We start from the raw sequence: 22,821 nt of genomic DNA, 5'->3' as shown, positions 1-22,821 counted from the left end.
ATCAGTTCAACATGTTACATAAGGGTTTTCAAGATTCAAAAAGGACATAAGAGGACTATAGCCGTTATGGGAAGTGTTACACATTGAACAACAAAAATTTTTATGATACTCATATTATCTGGTCTCTTTAAAACAAAAAAATTTAAAGTAGTGCTTTCTTTTTTTTCTCAATAATTTCCTTGGGCTAGAGGGGGCATTTTAAATCATCTCATTGACTCTGGAGCTATTCTCAGAATACTGCAACAATCATTCACAGTTACTGACAGCAGTGGTATGTATTGGCTAAAAAGTGTTTTTTAAAGTTAATGCCACACCATAGTTTCAGGAAGTTCTGCAGTACAGAATTAGATTTAATAAAGGCCAATAGGAAAAGATACCTAAGATTCTAATAAAATATTCTTTAAAAACCATCCCACAAATGCCTAACAATCACCATTCTTACATTTGGGGGTCTCTACTTACCCCCCACCCCCAATAAAAAATTTTCAGTAGAATTACCAAAACTATTCAGCCAGAAATTAGGTTGGAAAGGCAGAGAGAATGAAAAGCTATCTGCTATGTACTGGCATACCATTAGGTGCTAGGATGAAAAATCACAAATACCACTTTCAAGGAACTTAGATGAAGACCAAAAAACAAACAAAATAGAGAAAGATTTATTGAATCCAAAGTGGTAAGTCCTATAAAAGTGATAGGCACCTGATATTGTTAAATAATATTGCTGGCAGTCTCCATTTTTCCCAACAATACATTCCTGGAATACACATCAGAGAGGAGTTTGCTAAAGAAAGATGTTATTTTCCTTTTGGGATTGGTGCCAAATAAACAGAGGTAAACTAAGAATATGAACTACATGGAGCATCCATGAAAAGAAAAGCTCCACAAAGTTGCACAACAATGTGAATGTACTTAATATCACTGAATTGTGCACTTAAAAATGGTTAACACCATAAATTTTATGTTATGCACATTTTTCCACAGTGAAAACAAAACAAAACCCCTCCAAAACTCCAAAAGCCAGGACTGGGTCCATTTTGTATTTTTAGCACATTAAAGACACTCAATGATAATTGGTTGAATAAAAGTAGGAAAAAATGGGTCTAGTGATAAGATCTATATGTACCTTTTCTAGTTTCTATCTCAGTCAACTATGAAGAATAAGGATAGTAAGATAACCTAAGTACTGCTTATAAGAAACATGTCCTGATGGTTTACTACTAATATTTATGACATTAATCTGATTCCTGTATCTTTCCATGCTAGTGAGTTCAAAATTCCAAGGAAGAAATCCATTTGTTCCAAACTAAAAGCACAGGGAAAATGACTTGCCAATTGTTTCAATAGGGAAGGGAGATAGTGGGACTGAAGTCTGATTGATGAGTGAAATGTAAACAAGGTCTACTGAGAGTCTGCCAAGGCAAATTAAGGCTGCATAGCTGACCAGCTTAGATTCCCTTGTTTCTTCATCAAGACCAGCAGACTTATGTATTCATATTTTATATCTACAGGCAGAGTGCAAAACTTTCACACCTAAAAACGTGTTTCAAAACTCAGTATGAATTCTAACATGCTTTTACTTTTAGAATTTATTCACATCTTTGCTAAACTGAGAAAGACTATTCATCCAGTGGACTATCATTTATTGACACCTACTAAGGCCAGTCTTTCAGGTAGGCCTTATGAATTCATGAATGAATAACTGATGGTTAAAGCAGGTCAGTACACCAGCTTTCCAGGCAGATATTACTTCGTATATCCTAGACAGATGAAAATCCATTTCTTGAACCTTTTAAAACTCACCTGCTGGTTTAGCAGTGGAGCTTTGGACAGGTGTGGGAAGATTTCCATTTGAAGATCCTATAAAAATAAAGAAATATCCTGTGATGAAAGGACATTTAATATTTAAGAATACTGGCAATATATTGTGGTGTTGGTATGGAAGAGGGTAGATTATTCTACAGGAAGTTCTACTTTTGCCACTGTTGCTATGAAACATAACTTGAACGTATCAATAAGTCTGGAAATGTATTACTGAATTTTTCAAGACAGAAAATATATAGCTTATGTAAAAAATATTTACATAGTACTATGTGCCACTATTATTGGCTAATTATATAATAGTTTTGTCAAAGTTCATTCATCCACATGAGGGAAGACACTGTGATTGTTGAGAGAGAAACTGATTTCTGCTGCTACAACCCTACCCTTCTGAGTGGAGTGGACCACCATGGGAGGGGCCCTTTCTATTTATGGGTGGCTCTAGGTCTTGCACCACCAAAAATCACTAATTTCACACAATGCAAAGATAAATTTACTTTTAATTGCAAGCCTTCCAAGTATGACTCTTAATTTTTAACTGGTATCTTATGATTTGGAAAAGGTTTAGAAGAATTCTATGCCCCAGTTAAGCAATTTTTCAGTTGTTTTATCCACCTTATGTCTTTGCATAATGAAAGAGTAAACACACATACCATATGCCAAGAGAGCAAGTGTATTACTGTGCACTTTTCACAAAGACAGTCTTCCCCTCCCCACAAAAAAAAGGACCACAAAAGGATCTGGTATGAAGATTAAACTTGAAAAAGATCAAGGTCAGTAGACAATACAGATGTATTTAGCAGTCAGTATCAAATAAATGCCAATATTATAAAAAGCTTAGTACATATCAGGCTTCCTGGGGAGCATATGACTTGCATTAGCTCATCTAACCCTCCCAGCAATTGTGAGACAGGAATATTGTCTTGCAGCGACAGGAACTGAGGCCCAGAGAAGACTACCCAGCTAGTAAGTGGTAAAGTCTGGATTTGGACCGGCTGTTTGATTCTAAAGCCCTTGCATGTCAGTGCCAAAATGGAACTGTTGATTTTCTACTATAAATCTGCTTCTCCCCGAGTCTTCCCACTTGTTACATTATCGATTGCTCAACTCCCAAACCAAGAGGTCATCCTTTGATTTCTCCCTCTTCCTCACTCCACTGTCCAATCCATTAGCAAGTGATTTCAGTTCCACACCCCAAAGAGATCTAGAATCCATCCATTTATCTCCACTACCACACACCATCATCTTTTGCCTGGACGACTACAAGTCTCCTGTTTTTGTCACTCTTTGCTGTTGTAATTCTTATGAGGGATGATTTCCTGGCAACCTATTTTTTATTTTTTGCTTGAGAAAAGACAGAATCTCTCTAACTTTTCTTTTTCCAATAAATACTTATGAAGCATCAACTGTGGACAGGCACTGTTTTTGTATTCTAACAAAAAATGTCATGGACAACCCTAAGTACAAGGAAGTCAATGCTTTACTTGACAGAAAGGGCAAATATTCAACGTTATAATGTACTGAATGGGGGAGAAAAAAGAAAGTTAAATTCATGAAGTGGCATAGACTCACTAAAGATTAATTTCATTTCCTAACTGGGTACCCATTATGGTGGCTTTCAAAGACTCACTTAGAAAGTCCCTGCTATGTGAAGTGTCATATTCTCCCCCACCCCCAACCAGTCTGAGAACAATTTATCTATGGCTTGCCTGAGATTTGACAGATGTACTCAAAAGTGCCCATCTCCTGACAACCTATTTGAACTCTTGACTATAACATTTCTGAAGCTACCTTAATCCTTAGACTTTTCCATTAAAGAGTCAATAAAGTCCCTTCTTTCCCCTAAGGTTATTCAAAGTGGGTGTCTGTCACTAGTCACCAAGAGTCCTAAGAAATAGTCTCCCCATCCTCCCCTCCCTCATGTCTCTTATTGCATTACCACAAACGATCCTGTTTGTGGTTTGCTGAATTATTCATTGTCTCCCCCTCCTCCACCTGAGGATATTTATGAAACTATGCTGCAGACTGTGAAGGGCGTTTTTAAAGAATTTCAATATATATTTTTAATTTTCTCCCACAATATTCTGGGCAATGGCAGTATTGTGCATTTAAGTATTATCTACTTGAAAAGCCAACATCACCTAATGTAGCTCAGTGGCAAAATGGTGAATTGAGCATTTGAATTCTGGTCTATGGAATCAAACATGTATTAGCTGTTTTACTTTGAATAAGTTAGGTAACTTCTAAGCCTCAGTTTCCTCATCTATAAAATGGGCATAATACTGTGAGGATCTGATGAGATGTGGTGTGGACCTCAATTAGCATAGTGTGAGGTACACAGAAGTGTCTAGTAAAAATTGGCTATATAAGCTCTAGTATGCTTGTTAAAAATTACTGTACTTTATAATGACACTTTATACAGATTACACATGTATCTGAAGACTAGGACATTTACTCGCTTTTTGAGACATCTTCTACAGAACCTTCTTTTACTCTAGATTTAATGTGACATTATAGTCTGCAGAAATGGAGTCCAGCTTATGTAGGCTATACTAGTTCATGAAAGGAAGGCTTCTGTATAGTAGAGCATTCATTCCAAGTTTTCCAAATAACACTAACCTCTAGTGAGACATTAATAAACAGAACAGTCATAAAGTATTAAAATAGGGCAAGAGTGTTATGAGGTCAAAAGAAATAAAAGCAAGGACTGATCAGTTTCTCTAATCACTAATTCTTTAGAGAAACAATAAAAAGGTCTACTTTCACAAAGTAACAGATAAAAAAAAAAAATGGAGACCTCCCCTAGTAAATACGGGTGTAAAATTTGAACTAAGATATGTTGTTTCATTCCAGATTGTTCACTTTTACAATGACACCTCATAATACTAAAAATATGAGGAACATGATTTACTGATCCTTACTTTCTTAAATCTCAAAATTAGATCTGCAAAGACAATTTGTCACATGCACAACTGAGCAAAGCAAACAAAAAAAATTCGGCAATACAAAAATTGTTATTGTCTCAGTAGATTATTCTAGCAAAAGCAGGTGCTGTACATGAACCGTCTGGTTTTGCAAACTGCCCTCTTATCTCTTGCTGGGTAAAACTAATTTAAGGCTATATATACAATAGTTGGATAAAATTTAAATTCATGAAAAACTTAAAGCATCTTATCCTAGTACCCAGTGACCAGACTTCTACAATAATTCGCAAAGAGAAAATGGCATTTACACAGCAAATCCCAGCTTCCTGGCCTTACTCAAAAAGGACTCTTTAAAAGTCTCCAAAGGGCCAAGGGCCAAAGGGAAACCCCCTTTCCTCAAGGAGAAATGCCAAAATCATTTTGTTACGATCTAACGATCGTCAGCTGTGACCTCAGGGCCGCACAGCTGATGCGATGATGCGCTCCTCAGCCTGTGTTCGCCGCACGCCAGGGGCAGGAGGCGCCCTTCCGCTAGGGTGGAAACCTTACCTGTGCCGGAGAGAGCAGGGCTGCTTCCCAAAAGCCCCCAATCAGTTACATTAGCCCCAAAGTCTGGGGACCTTAAGACTATAAATCGTTTGTTTGATACATCATTAGACGATAAAACGCCAGGGAGACTCCCGAAAGTTTCCCCAACGAATCAGTATACGTATTTTTCAACCCACCTTATCTTGTTCATAAAAGGAAGCCTTAGGTAAACTCTAACCTTCCCCTAAACGTCAGGGGAAGGTTGGAACAATTAACTTGAGCCCTCCGCTTAAGGCCCGTTCTTCGTGCAACTCAACAGGTTATACGCACGCCTCCAGGCCTGCGACCGCCGCCGGCAACAAAAACAGCGGAAGGACCCAGCAGGCGGCTCTGGGCAGGTGGGGGACCCGCCGGAGCCTCAGTCTCCCCTAACCCCATCCGGTCACGTCCAGGTTAGCCCCGTGCATTTTCAGCCTAAGACACAGAGAACTTTCCTCACAACCAGATCCCAACTGGGGAACTCCCGTGGGCAGCGCGCTTCCTTCCAGGGCACGGGCTGCCGACCCCCGCAGCCACTTACCCTCCGTGTCTGCGCTGTCCACGGCGGCCTTCAGTAGCGCTAGTACCACCAGCGCCCCCACGATGAACAAGGCCAAGCTTCCTCGCGAGCCGAGTCCCATTGTTCTGAGGGCAGGAGCGACGGCCTCGTGGGTCCCCAAACAGGTGGCGGTGGCGCCAACGAGACCTGTCCTTCCGCGCACCAGAACCCGCTCAGCGTCGCCTTCGCCGTGCACACCTCCCCTTGCGCCACCTGCCCCCCGCCAGTGACCAAACAGGCAGCGAGCGCGGGTGCGGGCCGGGAGCGGGCGTCGCGCGCGGAGCCGGGGTGGCGGGACGGGGTGGGGCCGCAGGCGCGGGGGCGGGGCCGGCACGCGGGGCGGGGCTTTCCGCTCGGCGCCCGGACTCCCCTCCCCGCCTCGCCCAGTGATGTGCGCGGGCCAGCCCCGAGCGCTCGAGCAGCTTCCTTTCCTTTCGGAAATGGCAGTTTTGTTCTCTCAGATAAAAGCGAGCACTAGTGCGACTCCGGATACAGAGCACTCTGGGCTTCGGGGGGCCAGGAGAGACGCCTTTGAAGAGTAGCTTTCGGGTGGGGCACGGGAGTGCATGCAGCTCAGAGTGAGAGGGGGAAAGTGCAGCTGAGGACAGCAAAACAAGGAGGCGAAGGAGAGAAACTCAAAAGTGGTTGGGATTCCCGCTGAGAGGTCTTGGGCCGTCAGCGCTTTCCCTTCGAGAAACCGAGCCTAAGTTGCGGGCAGGGGTGGGGGAGTGTTCAACAAATCCATTGCTTAAGTTTCGTACGTAAAACATCCGTGATCTCTATACCTAAAATTGTACGTCATCCTCTTTAACAGGTTCTCTGGATCTCTGGATAAAGATACATTCTGTGCAGGAAGAGATTAGGGGAATAGGCAGGGATAGAGGAGACCAGAAGAGTTGGTAACATTTCACAGGCAAGAATAGCCACCAAGGCCGAAGTTGCACAAATCTAACCTAGACCCTTCTCTCCTTGGTATCTGCTGTCCCATTTGGATGAAATAGCCTGTTTTGAATAGTTTCTGGCTAAGCCCTTGGAGCCAATTCTACTCACCTGCCTTGACTAGCAATGCTTCTAAAGCCTGCGTCTGGTTTCTGCTAAGAACTCTGAAGTGGCCCGTAACAACGCGTGGCTGTTGCAGGAGAAAGACAAAGACTGAGTCATGGTTTGGGTGGGAAACACTCAGCTGAGATGAAAGATAGAAATATCCAGGTCGCTTAAAATCAGTGCAAAGCTCTAAATGTTGCATATCTTGGGCATCTGATCCAGATTTTATAATATTAAGGCCACGTTACAGTCCCAAAACTAGGAGAAGTAACACTTTTTGAACTCAGGTAAGTCTGTCAATATGGAGATGACCGCTCATAGAAACTAAGTCAGGCAATCAGTCCTAAGTTTATAGACTTCTATCTGTTGATTCAGCCAAACCTGTAAATACTTCTTAGCATCCACCATGGGCAAAAAGCAGCACCACACATTTAGCTCCTGGTTACTCTATTTAATCAGGGAATCTGGTTTAAGGATAAATTGTTTTGATGACTGCTTACCCTGTTGTCTAAGTATTTCACAATCCAGACTCAACCAATCTTTACAGCCTTGGTTTGGCCGCCCAGGGACAATGATGCTTTTTGGTTCCTGGCATTTGCATACACTTTTCTCTTTCTGAAATGCCCTCCTTCTCTTCCTTTCTCTTCGCCAACCCACATTAACATTTCCTTTAAGGCTCAATGTACATCTACCCAGGAATCCAGGGTGGAATATGAGATCACTCCAGAAGGGAAATGAGAAAGTGTGGAAGACAAGATGTCTACTTGACAATTTCTCCTGGGACTGACCTTAATGGAGATACACTCAGATCTCTGCTGTCTGATTTCTGTACCTCAGATGTGAGTGGGTGTGCTCAGCTTTGCTTTGATAATAATAGCACTGAACTATGGGTTGGCCATGTTTTCTCTAGTCTGAGGAGAGAAAAAAAGGGCAAAGAACTGTGTCCTTTCCACCCTCTTAGAAACTTCTGTGAGAGATCTGGACTCCCTTGGGAAGATCTAGCCCATTTTGTCTCAGGCTCTGCCCCCACTACTACACCAACATTTTACTTGGGTGACATGAAAGGTTTGAGGAACAGCACGGAAGGCCTTGGCAGTCTAGCTCTCCCCTATTTTTCCAGCCTCATGTCTGGATCCCTCATAACCTCACAGAGCTACTCAAGGTTCTGCAAATATGCCAGGGCCTTCCATGCTCCCTGTGTCTTTGCTCCTCTTCTTCCCTTTGCCCAAGATGCCTTCTAACCTCTCCTCTTGGGCAGTTTTCACTCATCTCTCAAGAATCCTCTCATATATCACCTTTTCCCTAACCATCTGGGCAGATTTTACAGCTCCAATCCCTCTGCTCATACTCTGATCAGTTCAGTCAGCCTGTTTCTACCCTCTTTCCCTAAAATCTGTTCTTCACACAGCAGCCAGTATGATCCTTTAAAAAATACAAGTCAAATCATTTCATTCCCTTGCCACCTTTCCAAGTCCAAAATCATGGCTTGCAAGGGCCTACGTGACATGGTCCTTGGCTGCTCTTTCAACTTCATTTTCTACCCTCTTTTTCCTTCACTTAACTGCAGCCTCCTTGTAGTTTTCTAGAAATGCCACATTAGTTCCCATCCCAGAAACTTTGTGCTCGCTGCTCCCTCCTTTTATGTCTGTGCTCATCTTCTCAGAAAAGTCTTTCTTGAATACCCTACCTCACAGCTTTGTCTTTGTAGCACCTGATGCTATCCATCATTATATTCATTTATATGTTTATTGTTTATCTTTCCTTCAGGGATATAAGTTCCAAGAGAAAAAACACTATATCTGAATGCATACCTCTGGTGCAGCACCTGTCACATATTGCTCTAGGACAGTGGACATCTGTCATATTTATGGATACCCATCATCTTTTGAACAATTTTCCTTTATTGAGAATTCAAATCCCCAGCCTCCCTGGCAAGTGGGCTCAAAAATGTGACCGAGGCTTGGCCAATCAGGTTCATTTCCTGTGAAACTTAAATTCAGGCGTGAGCAGCCAGAGGAAACAGGTTTTGTATGAAGCTTCTAGTTTTGCCGATGTGAAGAGCAGCAGAGGTGGCTGGCTTTGTCGGCAGCACTAGCAGCAGCAGCAGTTTCTCAGTGTTTGCAGATTGAATTGCTGATGCAGAAGAGGCATTGGTAAGGAGCTGCCATATAGAAAGTTTCCTCACTGGACTAGTTCTGCAGTGTTTTTGTTTTGCTTTTGCATTATTTCTAAAGGCTTAGCTTTAGTCACGATTCTCTACACTTTCCAACAATTCTGAGAGCGACCCAACATTTCAACATATTCCTTTTCTGCTATATCAGCAAGAGTCAGCTTTTCTTTCTTTTAAGTAAGTATCCTGACTTCATACAGCTGAGTATATCTTTTCCTCTCAGGAGGCTACAATCTCCATTTAATAATTTACCAACTATTTATTAAGTGCTCACTATGTGATGGACAATGCCCTTACAGAGCTTCCAGTCTAGTGGGAAGACAGATTCTAGATAGTTACAGTGGAATATGATAGATGCTAAGATGTGATAAAGGGAAAACACACATCAGAGCTAGGGTCTGTTTCTTCGTCTTTGTGTCTGAGGAGCCAACATACTTCCCATTATATAGAAAGCATATTTTATAAATTTTGGATGGAGATAAACTGAACAGCAACATTCTGGTACTTCTCCATTAATGATTTTTTTTCATCTATCCTGTATGTGCCACATGTCTGTGTCTTTGACTTAGAATAACATGAAGGTGGACCAGAGGTTAGAACCATCGTTCATTCATTCAGTCAGTCAATATCCAAAAAATTACTGAACAAATGACATGTACCAGGCATTATGCTAGGTGCTGTGAGATAGCAGAGCTATCTGCCTCATAAAATGAGAGACCCCCAGTGACTGTTTTAAAAATGAGTTGGTTTCTAGAGAGAAATGGCAGAAACTGCTTCCATTCTGATTGTATAAAACATATAGATTTTATGTTTTCCCACTGACACTTACTTATATCCTACAGTACATTTTTATTTATTTAAAAAGAAAGAGGTTATAGAGGAAGGCTCATCTGGGTTGCTGTCCACAATGATTACCTTCTAGCTGTGTATAAATTAGTCTGCTAGTAAATCAATATTTGCATGAGGAATGAATCATAATCTGCTTGACTTTAAGACTGCGAGGTAGCTACAAAAAAGGCAAGGTAGTGGAAAGCTTCAACAAAGGAGTATGAGTTGGCCTGTGGCCATTTCCTTGTTTCTGCCAATTTCCTGTCAACTTCCATTTTAGTGGATTGACAACATGTTACAAACTGTGATTAAGACTTCACAATGGAATCTGATTTATTGGGCTTCCTCCCAAGCCCTCTTCCATACATCTGCTTCCTTTCCCCTATTCTCGATTCCCTCTTTTTCTTGGACCTTTTCTCTCTCCTTTTAGTTTTTACTTTGATTTTTTTCCTCAGAATGTTAATGTATCCAATTTATCCACCCAAAATTATTAGGTATCTATTTTGTATTGAATGTTATACATAGGATTCTCAGATTAAGGCAAGAGCAAAAGTAAAAATAAAACAAACAAAAACAAGTAATAGTAAAGGATAAACAAAGAAAGATAAACAGGTAACAATGAACTGCACAATTGCACAATTGGATTTTCTGCTTGAAACAAAGAGGTTAGAGAAGATAGTTCTGGGTAGACTGAAGTTTACAATAAATAATTTCTCAGAAAAGGGAGTGGGGAGCTGTTTCTGACTCTGAGGGATTTGATTAGAAGAGAGGCGATGATGATGAGTTTTCAGTATGAGTTCTAGGCAGGATTATGTTGTGCTATGAACATATTATGTTGGGGTGAATACAGAGAAGACTTGGTGGGTCTTTCCATTGTTAAGTTCCAGGTTATTTATCAGTTTCTACTTTGGCTGTTTCTTTTCTATAGGAGGCTCCAGGGATTCAGCCTGCTTTCCTTTCCTCTTTTAAGTCACTGCCACCTATCCTGTCCTTTGGTGTTATTTCCTCAAACCTTCATACAAAGTTAGTTGCTAGTTCCCGGGCTGTTCTTCCTAGCTGCCCCAGAACATGGGTACTTTCTATAGAAAAAGTTTCATTGCTAACATGACAGAGAAATTGACAAAAGATAAAATAGCTCTTGTGAGGAAGTAAAAAAAAAACTGAAATAAAGTTCTTAGAGTATTGTTCCCTATTCAGTATTTCCTATCTTCCATCTACAAAGTAGAAGAGTAGGGCTTACCATTCATTCTTCAACAAACTTTTAAGCAACAGAAAAACACACACATACATAAGAAATAACTAGAAATAAAATGTTTTGTTTTGTTTTCTGAGAAAACATGGCAATGTGATGGAGAAAAACTGTGTTTACTTCAGCTTAAGTAGTCAGGGAATGCCTCTCTAAAAACGTAATAGTTTAGCTGAGTCCTTAAAGAGAACCATGTAAAAACCAGGGGGAAGTACATTTTAACCAAGCTTGATATGTTGAGGGAACAGAAAAAGGCTTAGCGAGTAAGGACAGAGAAGTACAAAATGAGGTTTTGGACTTTTCGGATGTGGAGTGTGGATTTTTGATTGAAAGACTTTCAAGAATTGGCAAGTGGCATGTTATGATTTAAATATTTTTAAAAGATTATGCCAGTGGCTGAGAGAGGAACGAGAATAGAAATGAAGAATCCAATTAAGAAGCTATTGTATAGTGGTTTGAACTAGGGTAGAAGTAGCAAAACTGAAAGAAGTGAATGATTTGGGATGTGGGTTGAGTGTGGAGTCAATTGGATGTAGTGTTTGAGAGAAAATGAAATGAAGGTTGACTCCTATTTTTTTGGCTTGAGTAACTAACTCAGTAAGTGGTAGCTTCACATCCCATATCCTGGAATACTCATACTTTCTGAACTCTGTCCCACTGCCCTTCTGTCATTTTTGAGACACTTACAGCAGTTTCTATCAAGAATGCGTACAGCGATAGCTGGGGCAGAATAAAAGGTTTTAGTGATCATCTCTTCATATCTACATGGGGTAAGCGGTAACTAAGCAGTATTGCATGTTGAGTCTACTGTCACCCAAGAGTATTACTTGGACTGAGGGAAGAGAGGAAATAAGAAATATAGTTAAATAGGAGAAACAGCTTTTTGGAAGATCATCATAGTATTGAGGAAATAAAATAGACTTCAATAAAAGATTCCTCTGTACATAATTTTAATATTGAGTAAGCATTATCAGCAATAACATACAAGCAAGATAACACAAAAGTGACTACAAAGTCTGGAGAGATTTTTCACACAAATTTATACAGAAAAGTAGAAGGGAGATAAATGAAAACTTATCTCCACAAGGGACAAAAGGTTGTACCTTGTGATTGTCTTACCATACCCATGAGAGACCTCTAAAGTAAGTGTTTACAGCTCTGAAGATCAGAAGGTCCATAACTTTGTGAGATCGAAAGTTTGGACCATTTATATCAAGCCTATTATGTCCTCAAGGTGACATTCTAATGAGTAAAGGTTGGATAGGCAGTGATCTCTTTCCTTAAAGAAAATTTCATCATTTACCTTTATAATTTGCCACATATTTTTTCCAAAGATTTTTCATGTAGCCCACCCCAGATAAATGATATATGAGAATTTCATCATGAAACAAGAATAAAAGACCATGATTTATAAGCCTTGGTGGTTTCTCCTAACTACTCCTCTTCCCCTCTCCAATTTTCCCCCTAGTCCTAACTCCTGTGTCTTCTTCCAAGAGAGGGGCTGTGTGTGCCAACGTCATTCATCATTCACCATTCATCAATGAAAATGATGTAGAATCAGAGACTGAGAAGGTTTGAGCTGAAGAATAAGAGTAAGTGCCAAGATGATACAAAGGGCTGTAATTTATTGGCTGTAAAGAAAAAGGAATAGAAATCAAAGGAAAGGGAGGGAAATAGCAAAACTAAAAACCCTGGCCAAGGAGGTCTTAAGAGGTACTATTATGAGTTACAAGTTGAATTCTCTTTAATATTCTTTAAGTATGGAAATAAAGATTCAAATTACTTGAATTACCTTTTATTACTGAACCAATTTCTTAGAACATGAGGCCCTGCCAAGACAACCCTGCAAGGCCTGGGTTAGGTTACTCCTCATGAAGACTCTGAGGAGTATTAACCTTGAAGATAACATGAAATCAGTAAAAATCATCCACAAGTTCTTTACTGAGTGCCTACTGTAGCACTCCATGAGGTGTGGAGACAGAAACAAAATGGTATAACATGTTGCCAAGCCCATGAAGCTCTTATAGAAATAAAATATTTCCATATGACAGGTAGGTAATAACATATCACCAAAGGAAATGTCAAAAGACTATGAAGGTTGGGAGTTGGTGTAAAGGACACTTACTATATGTTGAGTGCTTTCCTAAAACTTAACATCTATTTTTTTCTTTTTCTCTTTGTTCAGCTTGCTCCCCAAATTGAGAACATTTTATTAAGCTTTAAGATTCTATAATTCCAACCATATATATCAAAAACAAAAAACAAAACAAAACAAAAAACCCTAGCATTCTTAGAAAACAAACAAAAAAAGCCTGGGGGAAAACTACTCAGGGTTGATGGTTAGTTTTCTGGTTGATAGTTCTCTAGATGATCTTATTTTCTTTTTCTTTTCCACTTTTCAGAACTTTTCAGTTTTTCTAAAATAAATATTTATTGCATTTCAAGGAATTTTTTTTAAAGCCCTAATTTTAGAATTATAAGTTGAATAATGGTTGACTATTCTATAATTAGGTACTAGGCTAAACACAGATATGATTTAAAATTCTATTAGAGCTTAGATCTGAGGAAGAAAAAAATAAAACAAAATTCTCTCCATAATTGAGAGCAAAACCCAGAACTTATTCAAATTCTTTCTTCCAAATATATCAAGTGATCTATTTCCAATGACCTCATCTTTGTGTAGACATTGCTACCATTTGCCTGATCATCTGAATTAAATCTTACTTGAGACACTTCAGAAAGAGGGCTGTATTGGGATTCAAGATACTTGTTTCTGGTATCAGCTCTGCATTTGACTGTCTGGGTATATGTTCAATTATCTAACTAATTTTACCCATGATTTCTTCATTTTAAAAATGAGAGATTTACATATATCTTTGATGGGAATGTAAAATGGTACAGCTGGTGTAGAAAACAGGTTGGCAATTCCTTAAAAAATTAGAGTTATCATATTACCCAGCAATTCTACTCTGAGGTATTTACCTAAAAGAATAAAAAACAGACTCAAACAGATATTTTTATACCAATGTTCACAGTAGCATTATTCACAGTATCCAAAGGTGGAAACAACTCAAATGTCCGTCAGTAGGGGAATGGATAAACAAAATATGGTATACATGTATAAAGATTTGTTGTGGTGCGTTCAAATTTAAGACCCACGGAGCCAATTGAGATTAATTATGAGCCTTTATTAGCCACCTGGGGAATGACTCTCCCCACTAGAGAATCAGCCTCGAGCCTCCAGAAGGGATAGCTTAAAAAGCCCCAAAATCCCCTCTAGCAAGCAAGCAGGTTTACAGAAGCAGAGGCTGGCTATTAACATATCTTTACACAGGATAACTACACCCTTAACATTAGCATATCTTTGCACAGAATATCTCCTAGAGCTACACCCTGTTTAACATTAAATAATGGAAGCAGAAGTTGGCCAGTTGAAAATTTTCCCGCCCTTAACAGGTTCTGTACCCATTTCTACCTTGGTGCAGGGGGTTCCCCGCACCAACAAGCAGCTGAGTGTCCCCCAATTTAATTCAATTTTGACATCATCTACCTGGAGTATCAGTTTCCACAGGTTAAAGGATCAGCCTACAAGGCAGCCGCTGCTCTGTAGATGCCAGTTTTAAGATCTTTAAGTATTTTTTAGAACTCTATGCTTCAAGAGTTATTTATACGTATTTGTGTGGGTTAGAGAAACCTGAAACCTTATGTGGTAGCATAAAACAGCAATTTCCGTGTTGTGAATGAGGTAAGACAAGAAATAAAAGAAAAAGCAATTTCTTTTAACACTTTTCTTTAAAGAAATTGACAACCAGGCATAGGGCTCTCAGAAACAATTCACCTGACCATTGACTGTGGCTAGGGGCCACAAATTCAGATGCCACAGAACAGGCAAGAAACTGAGGTTAAAAAGGTCAGTGGAGAATAACACAATGAAAACCAGAGGGACTGTTCAGAGAAGAAACTGAGGAAGTACTGCCTAAAGGGAGCAGCTGTTTCACAAGTCCAGTCAATGGAGATAAGATGGGTCTGGTTGTTACCAGTGCTTCTGACCAACTAGCTATAAGTCACTTTCCCATGACCCCCTCCTTGGGTTTGATTAATTTGCTACGGTGGCTCTCAGAACTCAGGAAGCCCATTTACTCACTAGATTACTGATTTCTTACAAAAGGATATAACTCAGAAATAGCCAGACAGAAGAGATACATAGGGCAAGGCATGCCCTTTCCAGGGAAACCACTCCCTGCAAGTGTTCACCGACTGGAAGCTCTCCAAACCCCGTCCTTTGGGTTTATATGGGGGACTCATTATATAGGTATAATTATTAAATCATTGGCCATTGGCCCCTCCCCCCTCCCTGGAGGTCAGGGGGAGGGGACTGAAATTTCCAACCCTCCAATCACATGATTGGTTCCCCCAGCAACCATCTCCCATCCTGAGGTGACCTAGGGGCTTTCCAAAAGTCACTTCATTAACATAACAAAAGATACCCTTTTCTCTCTCTTGACCTAGGAAATTCCAAGGGTTTTAGAAGCTCCTGTGCTAGAAACAGAGACCAAATACATTTTTCTTATTAGAAATCACAATATCACAATACAACTGGAATATTATTAAGTTATAAACAGGAATGAAATTCTGATACATGCTATGACATGGATGAATATTGAGAACATTATGCTAAGTAAAATAAGCCAGACACAAAAGGACAAATATTGTATGATTCTACTTATATGAGATACCTAAAAGAGGTAAATTCAGAGAGACAGAAAATAGATGGCAGGTTACTAGTGGTTATTATTTAATTGGTACAAAATTTCTGTTTGGAGTGATGAAAAATTTTAGAACTAGCCAGTGGTGATGGTTGCACAACATCATAAATGTAATGCCATTGAATTGTACACATAAAATTGGTTAAAATGGTCAATTTTATGTTATATATATTTTACTGCAATAAAAAAATGAGATTTTAATGCGATATTTAAAAAATATCTTTGAACTCTAATGAGGTTTAATACCGTGGCCAAAGGGCTAATAGAAAAAAAAGAAACTGATCCGGATCATGAAGGACACATTAGAATTAGTCTAATAGAACTGTGAAGACAGTAAAAGCCAAAGATGGCAAATGCAAGGCTGCAAGGCCAAATCCAACAGGGAGATGTGTATTGTTTGGCTTTGGCAGTGTTTATCAACATAGCATTTTAAGGTTTTAAAAAAATTAGTTGCTAAAATGTAAAACCTTAGGATTGCTGTGAAAACTCCTGATTTCTTTAAGTATTGAAATATCTGGTAGCACCAGACCCATTTTCTCATCTGGCTGGAGTTATGGAATAGCCGCTCCCCATAGGCAGTGCACACTCTCCAAACGGTCCCTCTGGTTCTTATTTCTTGTTCCCTGCTGACCTCATTAACCTCAGTTACTTGCCTGTCCTGTGGCATTTGAATTTGTGGCCCCTAGCATAAATCAATGATCAGGTGAATTGTTTCTGAAAGCCCTAAGCCTAGTTGTCAATCTATTTAAAGAAATTTCTTTTTCTTTCAGTTCCTTTTTTGCATCATTCACAACACGGAAATGACTGTTCTATGCTACCACATAGGGTTTCAGGTTTCTGTAACCCACACAAATATGTGTGAATAACTTTTAGAGCACAGAGTTCTAAAGAATACTGAAAATAACAAGATTATTCATGCATGTAGTTCCTGAGGTTTGATCACTGCTTTATAGAATATTCGAATATTTTATAACTACTTTTAAGGCCTCTATTTTTATTGGGTTTATTATTTTTATTTCAAAAAAAGTTAAAAGTACTATATTAATGTTGAAAGGAAATTTAAACAATACATAGAAGTACATAAAAGTCCTTCCTGTTTTACCTCCCCAGGGATAACCACACTTAACATTGGGGGGGTTTTCTTTCCAGACCTTTGTTTTTGTCTGTTTGTTTTTGGTTTGGTACATACAGTTTTGTAAAATCTGTATGTGTATTTATATGAACATTGCAGATAGATCTTTTTTTTCCCACAAAACTGAATTATACTACATTTACTGCTTTGCAACTTGCTTGGTTTATTGGACAATATCTTGTGATCATTTTTCATATCTACACATATAAATACACTTCATTCTTTGTGATGGCTACATAGTGTCAGAATATGCATGTAATTTATTTAAATATTTCACTTTTGACAGACATTTAGGCTACTTTTGACAGACATTTAGGCTACATTTAGGCCACTAATATAAATTTATGGCACTTGTGAACAACCTTTAGCCAACTTTCTGGCAATGTGGAAAAAGTAATCCTGAAGAGTAGATTCTTAGAAGTGGAATTATTTAGTCAAGGGATATATGTTTTAAAATTTTTGATCAGTATTGAAAAGTACCCTTTAAAATTTACATTCCTATTGTTGCTGACATTGACATTATCTCTTTGACTTTTGCCAATGTGATAGGCAAATGGTGGTATCTCATGTTGTTCAATTTGCATTTCCCTTTTTATTATCTGAGATGGCGCATTTTTGCCTATATTATTAGCCATTTATGTTTCCTCTTCTGGGAATTATCTGTTCATGTTCTTAATTGCATAACTCTAATTTGAGCTCTGTGCATGAAATTGTGTAATCAGAAAATATATCCGTAAATCTCTAATACTAAGAAAAAATGTTTCAGAACCTAGCCCCTGGCTGGAGTGTGTGTATGCTCTTGTTCTTTGCTGGTGTGTCGGCTTCCTCTTGTTATGGCTTGTAGGTATCTGATTCAACCATCAGACAAGAAACATTTGTTTTTTGGCCAGAACAACTAGCTAGGTGTAGTGTGTAATTTAAAAAGAAATAAAATAAATGACGAGGATCTGTTACTTGCCTTTAGAAGATCATAATCTAAAAGATATAAAATGTACATTACAGTACAATACAAATAATGAAAATAACTTGCTTTTGATCACCACTTTGCAGTTTATATTCTTTTGATAAAAACATAAATAATGAAAAAAATAGATTAAAAAGCAAGAACTATAATGTTATAATAGGGATCTTGGTGAAATAGAAGTACGTTGGTGTTGGGGGGACTGGTGTGGAACAGGAGATAATTCCAAGAAAGACGCTGGAGAGATGAAGGAGGAGATGGAAAGGGTTTTTAGGGGCAGAAGAAAATCATGTACAGAGGACAAAAGGGTGAGATTCTATCTTGGAAAGCACAGCATTTGGAATGCTTGCTAAGTGACCATAGAGTGAAACTTCCCTGTTAATCTTTCTTCTGAGCACCATACTCTTGTTAACTCAATTTCAAGGTTATGTCATCATTTTTTATCAGCCACGTTCTCAGTAGTGGTTTATGTTGAATTGGAGATGCACTTAAATCATCTGATATTTTCACATAGACCTTTGTGTGACCACAGAAGGAATATACCATATGTGAACCATCCTGTCTCTGACCTTTTATCACAGTGGCATCCATTAATTCATTGATTCCTTCATTTATCTAATAGTTACTATATTCCAAAGACAAGTATTGCCCATCCACTATGCATTAGGATCATGCTAGGTACTGGGGAGAAAAAGATGAACATGGCAAGTTCCTTTCCATGTGGCATGTAAAGTTTATCACAGACTGGCATAAGTGAAGCACTTAGATACTTAGCTAGCTGAAGCACATGAGTATCCCTGTCTCAGAGACAGCATGTCCAGATCTGATCTTCACTCTTGTTAATGAGGGCTATTCTTGCTGGGAGAAACTGCCAAATGGCCTGCTGGTGCCTAAGACTGGTGAGATAAGCTGAGCATAGGAAGAGGTAATGCAAATTCTCATTCAGGTCAGCCTTGGCTTTAATTTACACTGTATTTTGTTATATCTGTTCACAGAAAATGAGTATACTTCAGTGGAAGGAGAAAGCTTACTGAGCCTTGAAACATTTTTTTCTTCTGAACCAGTTGGCTCACATGATCTTCTAGCTTATTAGAAAGGTGGTGTGGCTCTAATGATGGTTAAACACCTGTTGCTTCTTTGAAGTTACTTTTGTTCACATTGCTTGGTTTTGTATTATCTTCTTTTATTGTTAGCTGTAAGTTGTAAATGTAATAATAATAAACTTATCTAGATGAAAACATTTTCAACTTACTGGATTTCTATATATTAATAAAACAATTTATAATTTCCCCAAATCAAATAATTCAGATGATTTATTTATAAAATACCAATAAAAAATGTCTGACTTCAGGATTAAGGAAGGTACAGTGAATGAACGCTGTTGTTAAGTGTTAGAAGGTAGGGCTTCTGGCCTCATTTTTACCACTTTACTGTGGCCTTAGTCACAAACTTATAGCCCCTGTTTCCTTAGGTAAATGGGGAGTGTTCATTTGACAAAGTAGTCTTTATTGTCCCATCCAGTTGCCAAAAACAACAGCAACATGAAACCAAACCCATGAATTCAAGGGACATAGCATGTGCCACCCCCAGAGATGCATGACTGCCCACTTTTCTGGTTAAACATACTCACTGTGCCATCCAACAGCCTGACTTTGAACCTTTCCTTTCCTCCATCTATGAGCATAAGTTAAGTCCCTTACCATCTTGGAACATCTATTTCTGCAACCATAATATGAGGATAATGATAGTACCTATGTCATAGTGATGTTAGAAAGAAGGCATAAGATAATTCATAGAAAATCTTTACTGTTGTGCCTGGCCCAGTAAGTATTCAATATTAATTCTTTCCTTATATAAAACTTAGGTCTAGTTTCCCTAAGGTTCATACGGGCATGGTTTTCATATCACTTCTTTAGCCAACGAAGCACAAACCTCTAAGATTACATAAAAGGCTTACTAACATGTCATCGCTGACAGATGCCAGGTAGTAATAATAATTTCAATATTTTAATCATAATTATAATTTAATGGCATAAACACAATACAGCACGTACTATGTGGCGGGCCACGTTCTGAGAGCATTACACATATTGACTAGTCAGTCCCTAACAAGGAGGGTACTATTACTACCGCCTCCATTTTATACATTAGGAAGTTCAAGGTCCAGGGCACATAGCTAAATGGCAATGAGTGTTTGAACCCAGGAAGTTTGGGTCCAGAACTCATGCTCTTCACTGCTCTGCTTCACTGAGGAATTTATAAAAGTTGCATGTACTTCTGAGCACTTATTTGTTTTCATCAAATGTTAGAAAGTTTTAAGAAGTTTGGGGAAAACTTAGACAAATTAATCATGAAATATGAGAGGATCAAATAGGCTAAACATTAAAATATTCTACAATAATAAAAATAGGAAAAACAATAAATAAAAGAAACATTTTTGAAATGAAAACAGTGAAACTCCATAAGAACAGTAAATAGAACTACCAGTCACAGTTTTGTGTCTGTGACAATATGGTGACCTAGATACACTCTGGTTGATTCTCACAGTGAAGACACATAAAAATACTGGATTAAGGATAAAAGCACAATAAGAAAACCAGACTTCAATAAATTGATGAAGAAGTTAGCAGTTTTCAGAAACTAAAAAGTGAATGAAAGTAGAAACACAAAAAGGTCAGAGATTCTACAGCCATGCCAACCTGAACAAGCCCGATCCCATCTGATCTTGGAAGCTAAGCAGGGTTGGGACTGGGTAGTACTTGAATGGGAGACCACCTAGGGAGACCAGGTACTGTAGGCGTAAAATAACTTAAAAATAGGGGATTATAAGTGACAAGGTCCTTGCTTGCAATCTGTGAGGTCAACCAAGGGTTGCCTCGCCTAAAAAATTAAAAAAAAAAAAGGTCAGAGAGTCAGCTTTCACTGTGGAGACATTTGCCAAACCAAGCTGTCATACTGGATATTTTAAGCTGAAGGAGCATGAGAAAATGGCAGAAGCAGAAAGGTCTCTCTAACCTTCCCGTTGCCATTCTCCCCTGAAGCAGTTTGTGAGAGGTGACCTGCCTACACCTGGAGGAAACGTACATCTTTATTACCAAGATGGAGAAGAACCCAATTAAGCAGGGCTTGTTATACATCATCCAGTTTGCTGCGCTTACTACATACCCTTTGTCCTATCATACTCTCTACAACTGTCCACTTCTCATCAAACCTGGCATAAAAACATTTAGGTTTTACTATTTCTTCTGGTCTTCATTTCCTTATGAGAGCCCTTGTGTCACATAGCACTTACATTAAATAAATTTGTGTGCTTTGCTGCTGTTAATCTGTTTTTGTCAGTTTTGTTTCTAGATCCAGCCAGGGACTCTCAGAGGGTTGAGGAAAACTCTTTTCCTCCCTTACACAATTTCTTGAGAGCCCCAGGTGACCAGTGCCAGGGCCTACCTAAGATGAGGGATTTAAGAGCAGACTCCTGTCAATCAGACCAAAAGGCTGGAAGTCCTGATGTTCCCCTACATTTCTTACTCTCCCTTTGTCATCAGTAATCAATAGTTGCTTGAGTCTTCTAAAAGCCTCTGGTCTCCCTCCCTCCAGCTGCAGCCTCTTCTGTCTCTGCCATTCATGTTTCCTGGACTCTAGCCATATTAGTCAGGCTCTTTCATGTCTCTTCGCTTTTACTTCTGCTGTGTTTATTCCCTACCCATGATGATCTTACCACTTCTGTTTCCAGTTAAGTTCAAATGTTACCTCTTCTGTGACGGATGCAGGACAGGAAAAATTTCCCCGAGCTGGTAGGGGAAGACCAAGCTTCTCTCTGTACTGAGAGAAGAAGAGGGTCTTTTGGAAGAGAGTGTAGAAAGAACTCAACATACATGCCAAAGGTAGAGTCAAAAGGAAAGTTTATTAGAAAAGGGTCTACAGATAGAGTGTGGTCTTGTCTCAGAGGCAGAGTGAAAGAGACCAAGAGAGATGTGGAAAGACAGTGAGTAGGGAGACTGAATGTTCAGAGAATTCAGTTTATAAGTCATTCTTTAGTTCCCATTTCCTTTGATATGGACATACACTGGGGAAGGGGAAGCAGAAGAGTTTGTAGGGGTAAAAGCCCGCGGGCTGGCACTTCCCTTAGGTTCCCCGAGGTTTTAATCATTGAGAACTCTGTTGGGTCCTGGTTCCCCTTCACAAGAGTGAGGAATGGGTTGTTCGCAATTCCAGCAGAAATCTTCCTTCGTTCTGAAGGTGTCCCCTCACTCTGGCCGCAGGGCTGATCAGCATATCGCAGTCTCTTAATGTGGCTTAATTAACATTTTAATTCTCTTGCCTCCTCCCAACATTAATACCTCCCCACACTTAATTTATTCATCATTTATTTATTAAACATCTTCATTCCAGGCATTGTGCCAGTGGAGGGAAAAAAGTTTTCAATAATGTACATTTCTAGTAGGGGTAACTGACAAATCCTGGATAGAGATAGTCAGATTCTTTTTTGTCTTCCCATGAAAGAGAAAAGTGAGCATCTACCATGTGCTATTCGTTGTATTAGGAACATTAAAGTGATTTTATTTAACCTCCCAATTCATCCTTTCATATGTTGTCTTATTTAATAAATATTGATTAAGTACCCATTTTGAGACAATTGGTTAAGTGCTGGAGACAGAACAAGAAAGATAAACGTACTTTCCTCCCTTTCAAAGCTTATAGTCTAAATCTAAGAGTGAGCTGTTTTTATTCCCAGATTGCAAACAAGGCAAAGCTCAGAGAGGCAGAGTAACTAATGGTCACATAATTACTAAATGGAAAAAAACTGTG

The 22,821-nt window shown here is 39.1% G+C and overlaps 1 protein-coding gene and 1 pseudogene across 1 annotated transcript in view; one reads left to right on the top strand and one right to left on the bottom strand.

The window, feature by feature from the left end:
- Positions 1-7,320, bottom strand: part of TMEM123 (transmembrane protein 123) — a 45,192-nt gene extending 37,872 nt beyond the window's left edge. Inside the window, exons 1-3 of the mRNA XM_036221565.1 lie at positions 7,294-7,320; positions 5,851-6,322; positions 1,801-1,857 (exon numbers count right to left, since the gene is read on the bottom strand). Coding sequence (XP_036077458.1) covers positions 1,801-1,857; positions 5,851-6,322; positions 7,294-7,320 — 556 coding nt within the window. The remainder of the gene's footprint in view (positions 1-1,800; positions 1,858-5,850; positions 6,323-7,293) is intronic.
- Positions 7,321-20,696: 13,376 nt separating this feature from the next.
- Positions 20,697-20,815, top strand: LOC118603541 (annotated as a pseudogene).
- The last annotated feature ends 2,006 nt before the right edge of the window (positions 20,816-22,821 follow it).

This window comes from Rousettus aegyptiacus, unplaced genomic scaffold (assembly GCF_014176215.1).
Source record: "Rousettus aegyptiacus isolate mRouAeg1 unplaced genomic scaffold, mRouAeg1.p scaffold_m13_p_5, whole genome shotgun sequence".
NCBI lineage: Eukaryota > Metazoa > Chordata > Mammalia > Chiroptera > Pteropodidae > Rousettus > Rousettus aegyptiacus.
This window is presented reverse-complemented; position numbering and strand designations above follow the sequence as displayed.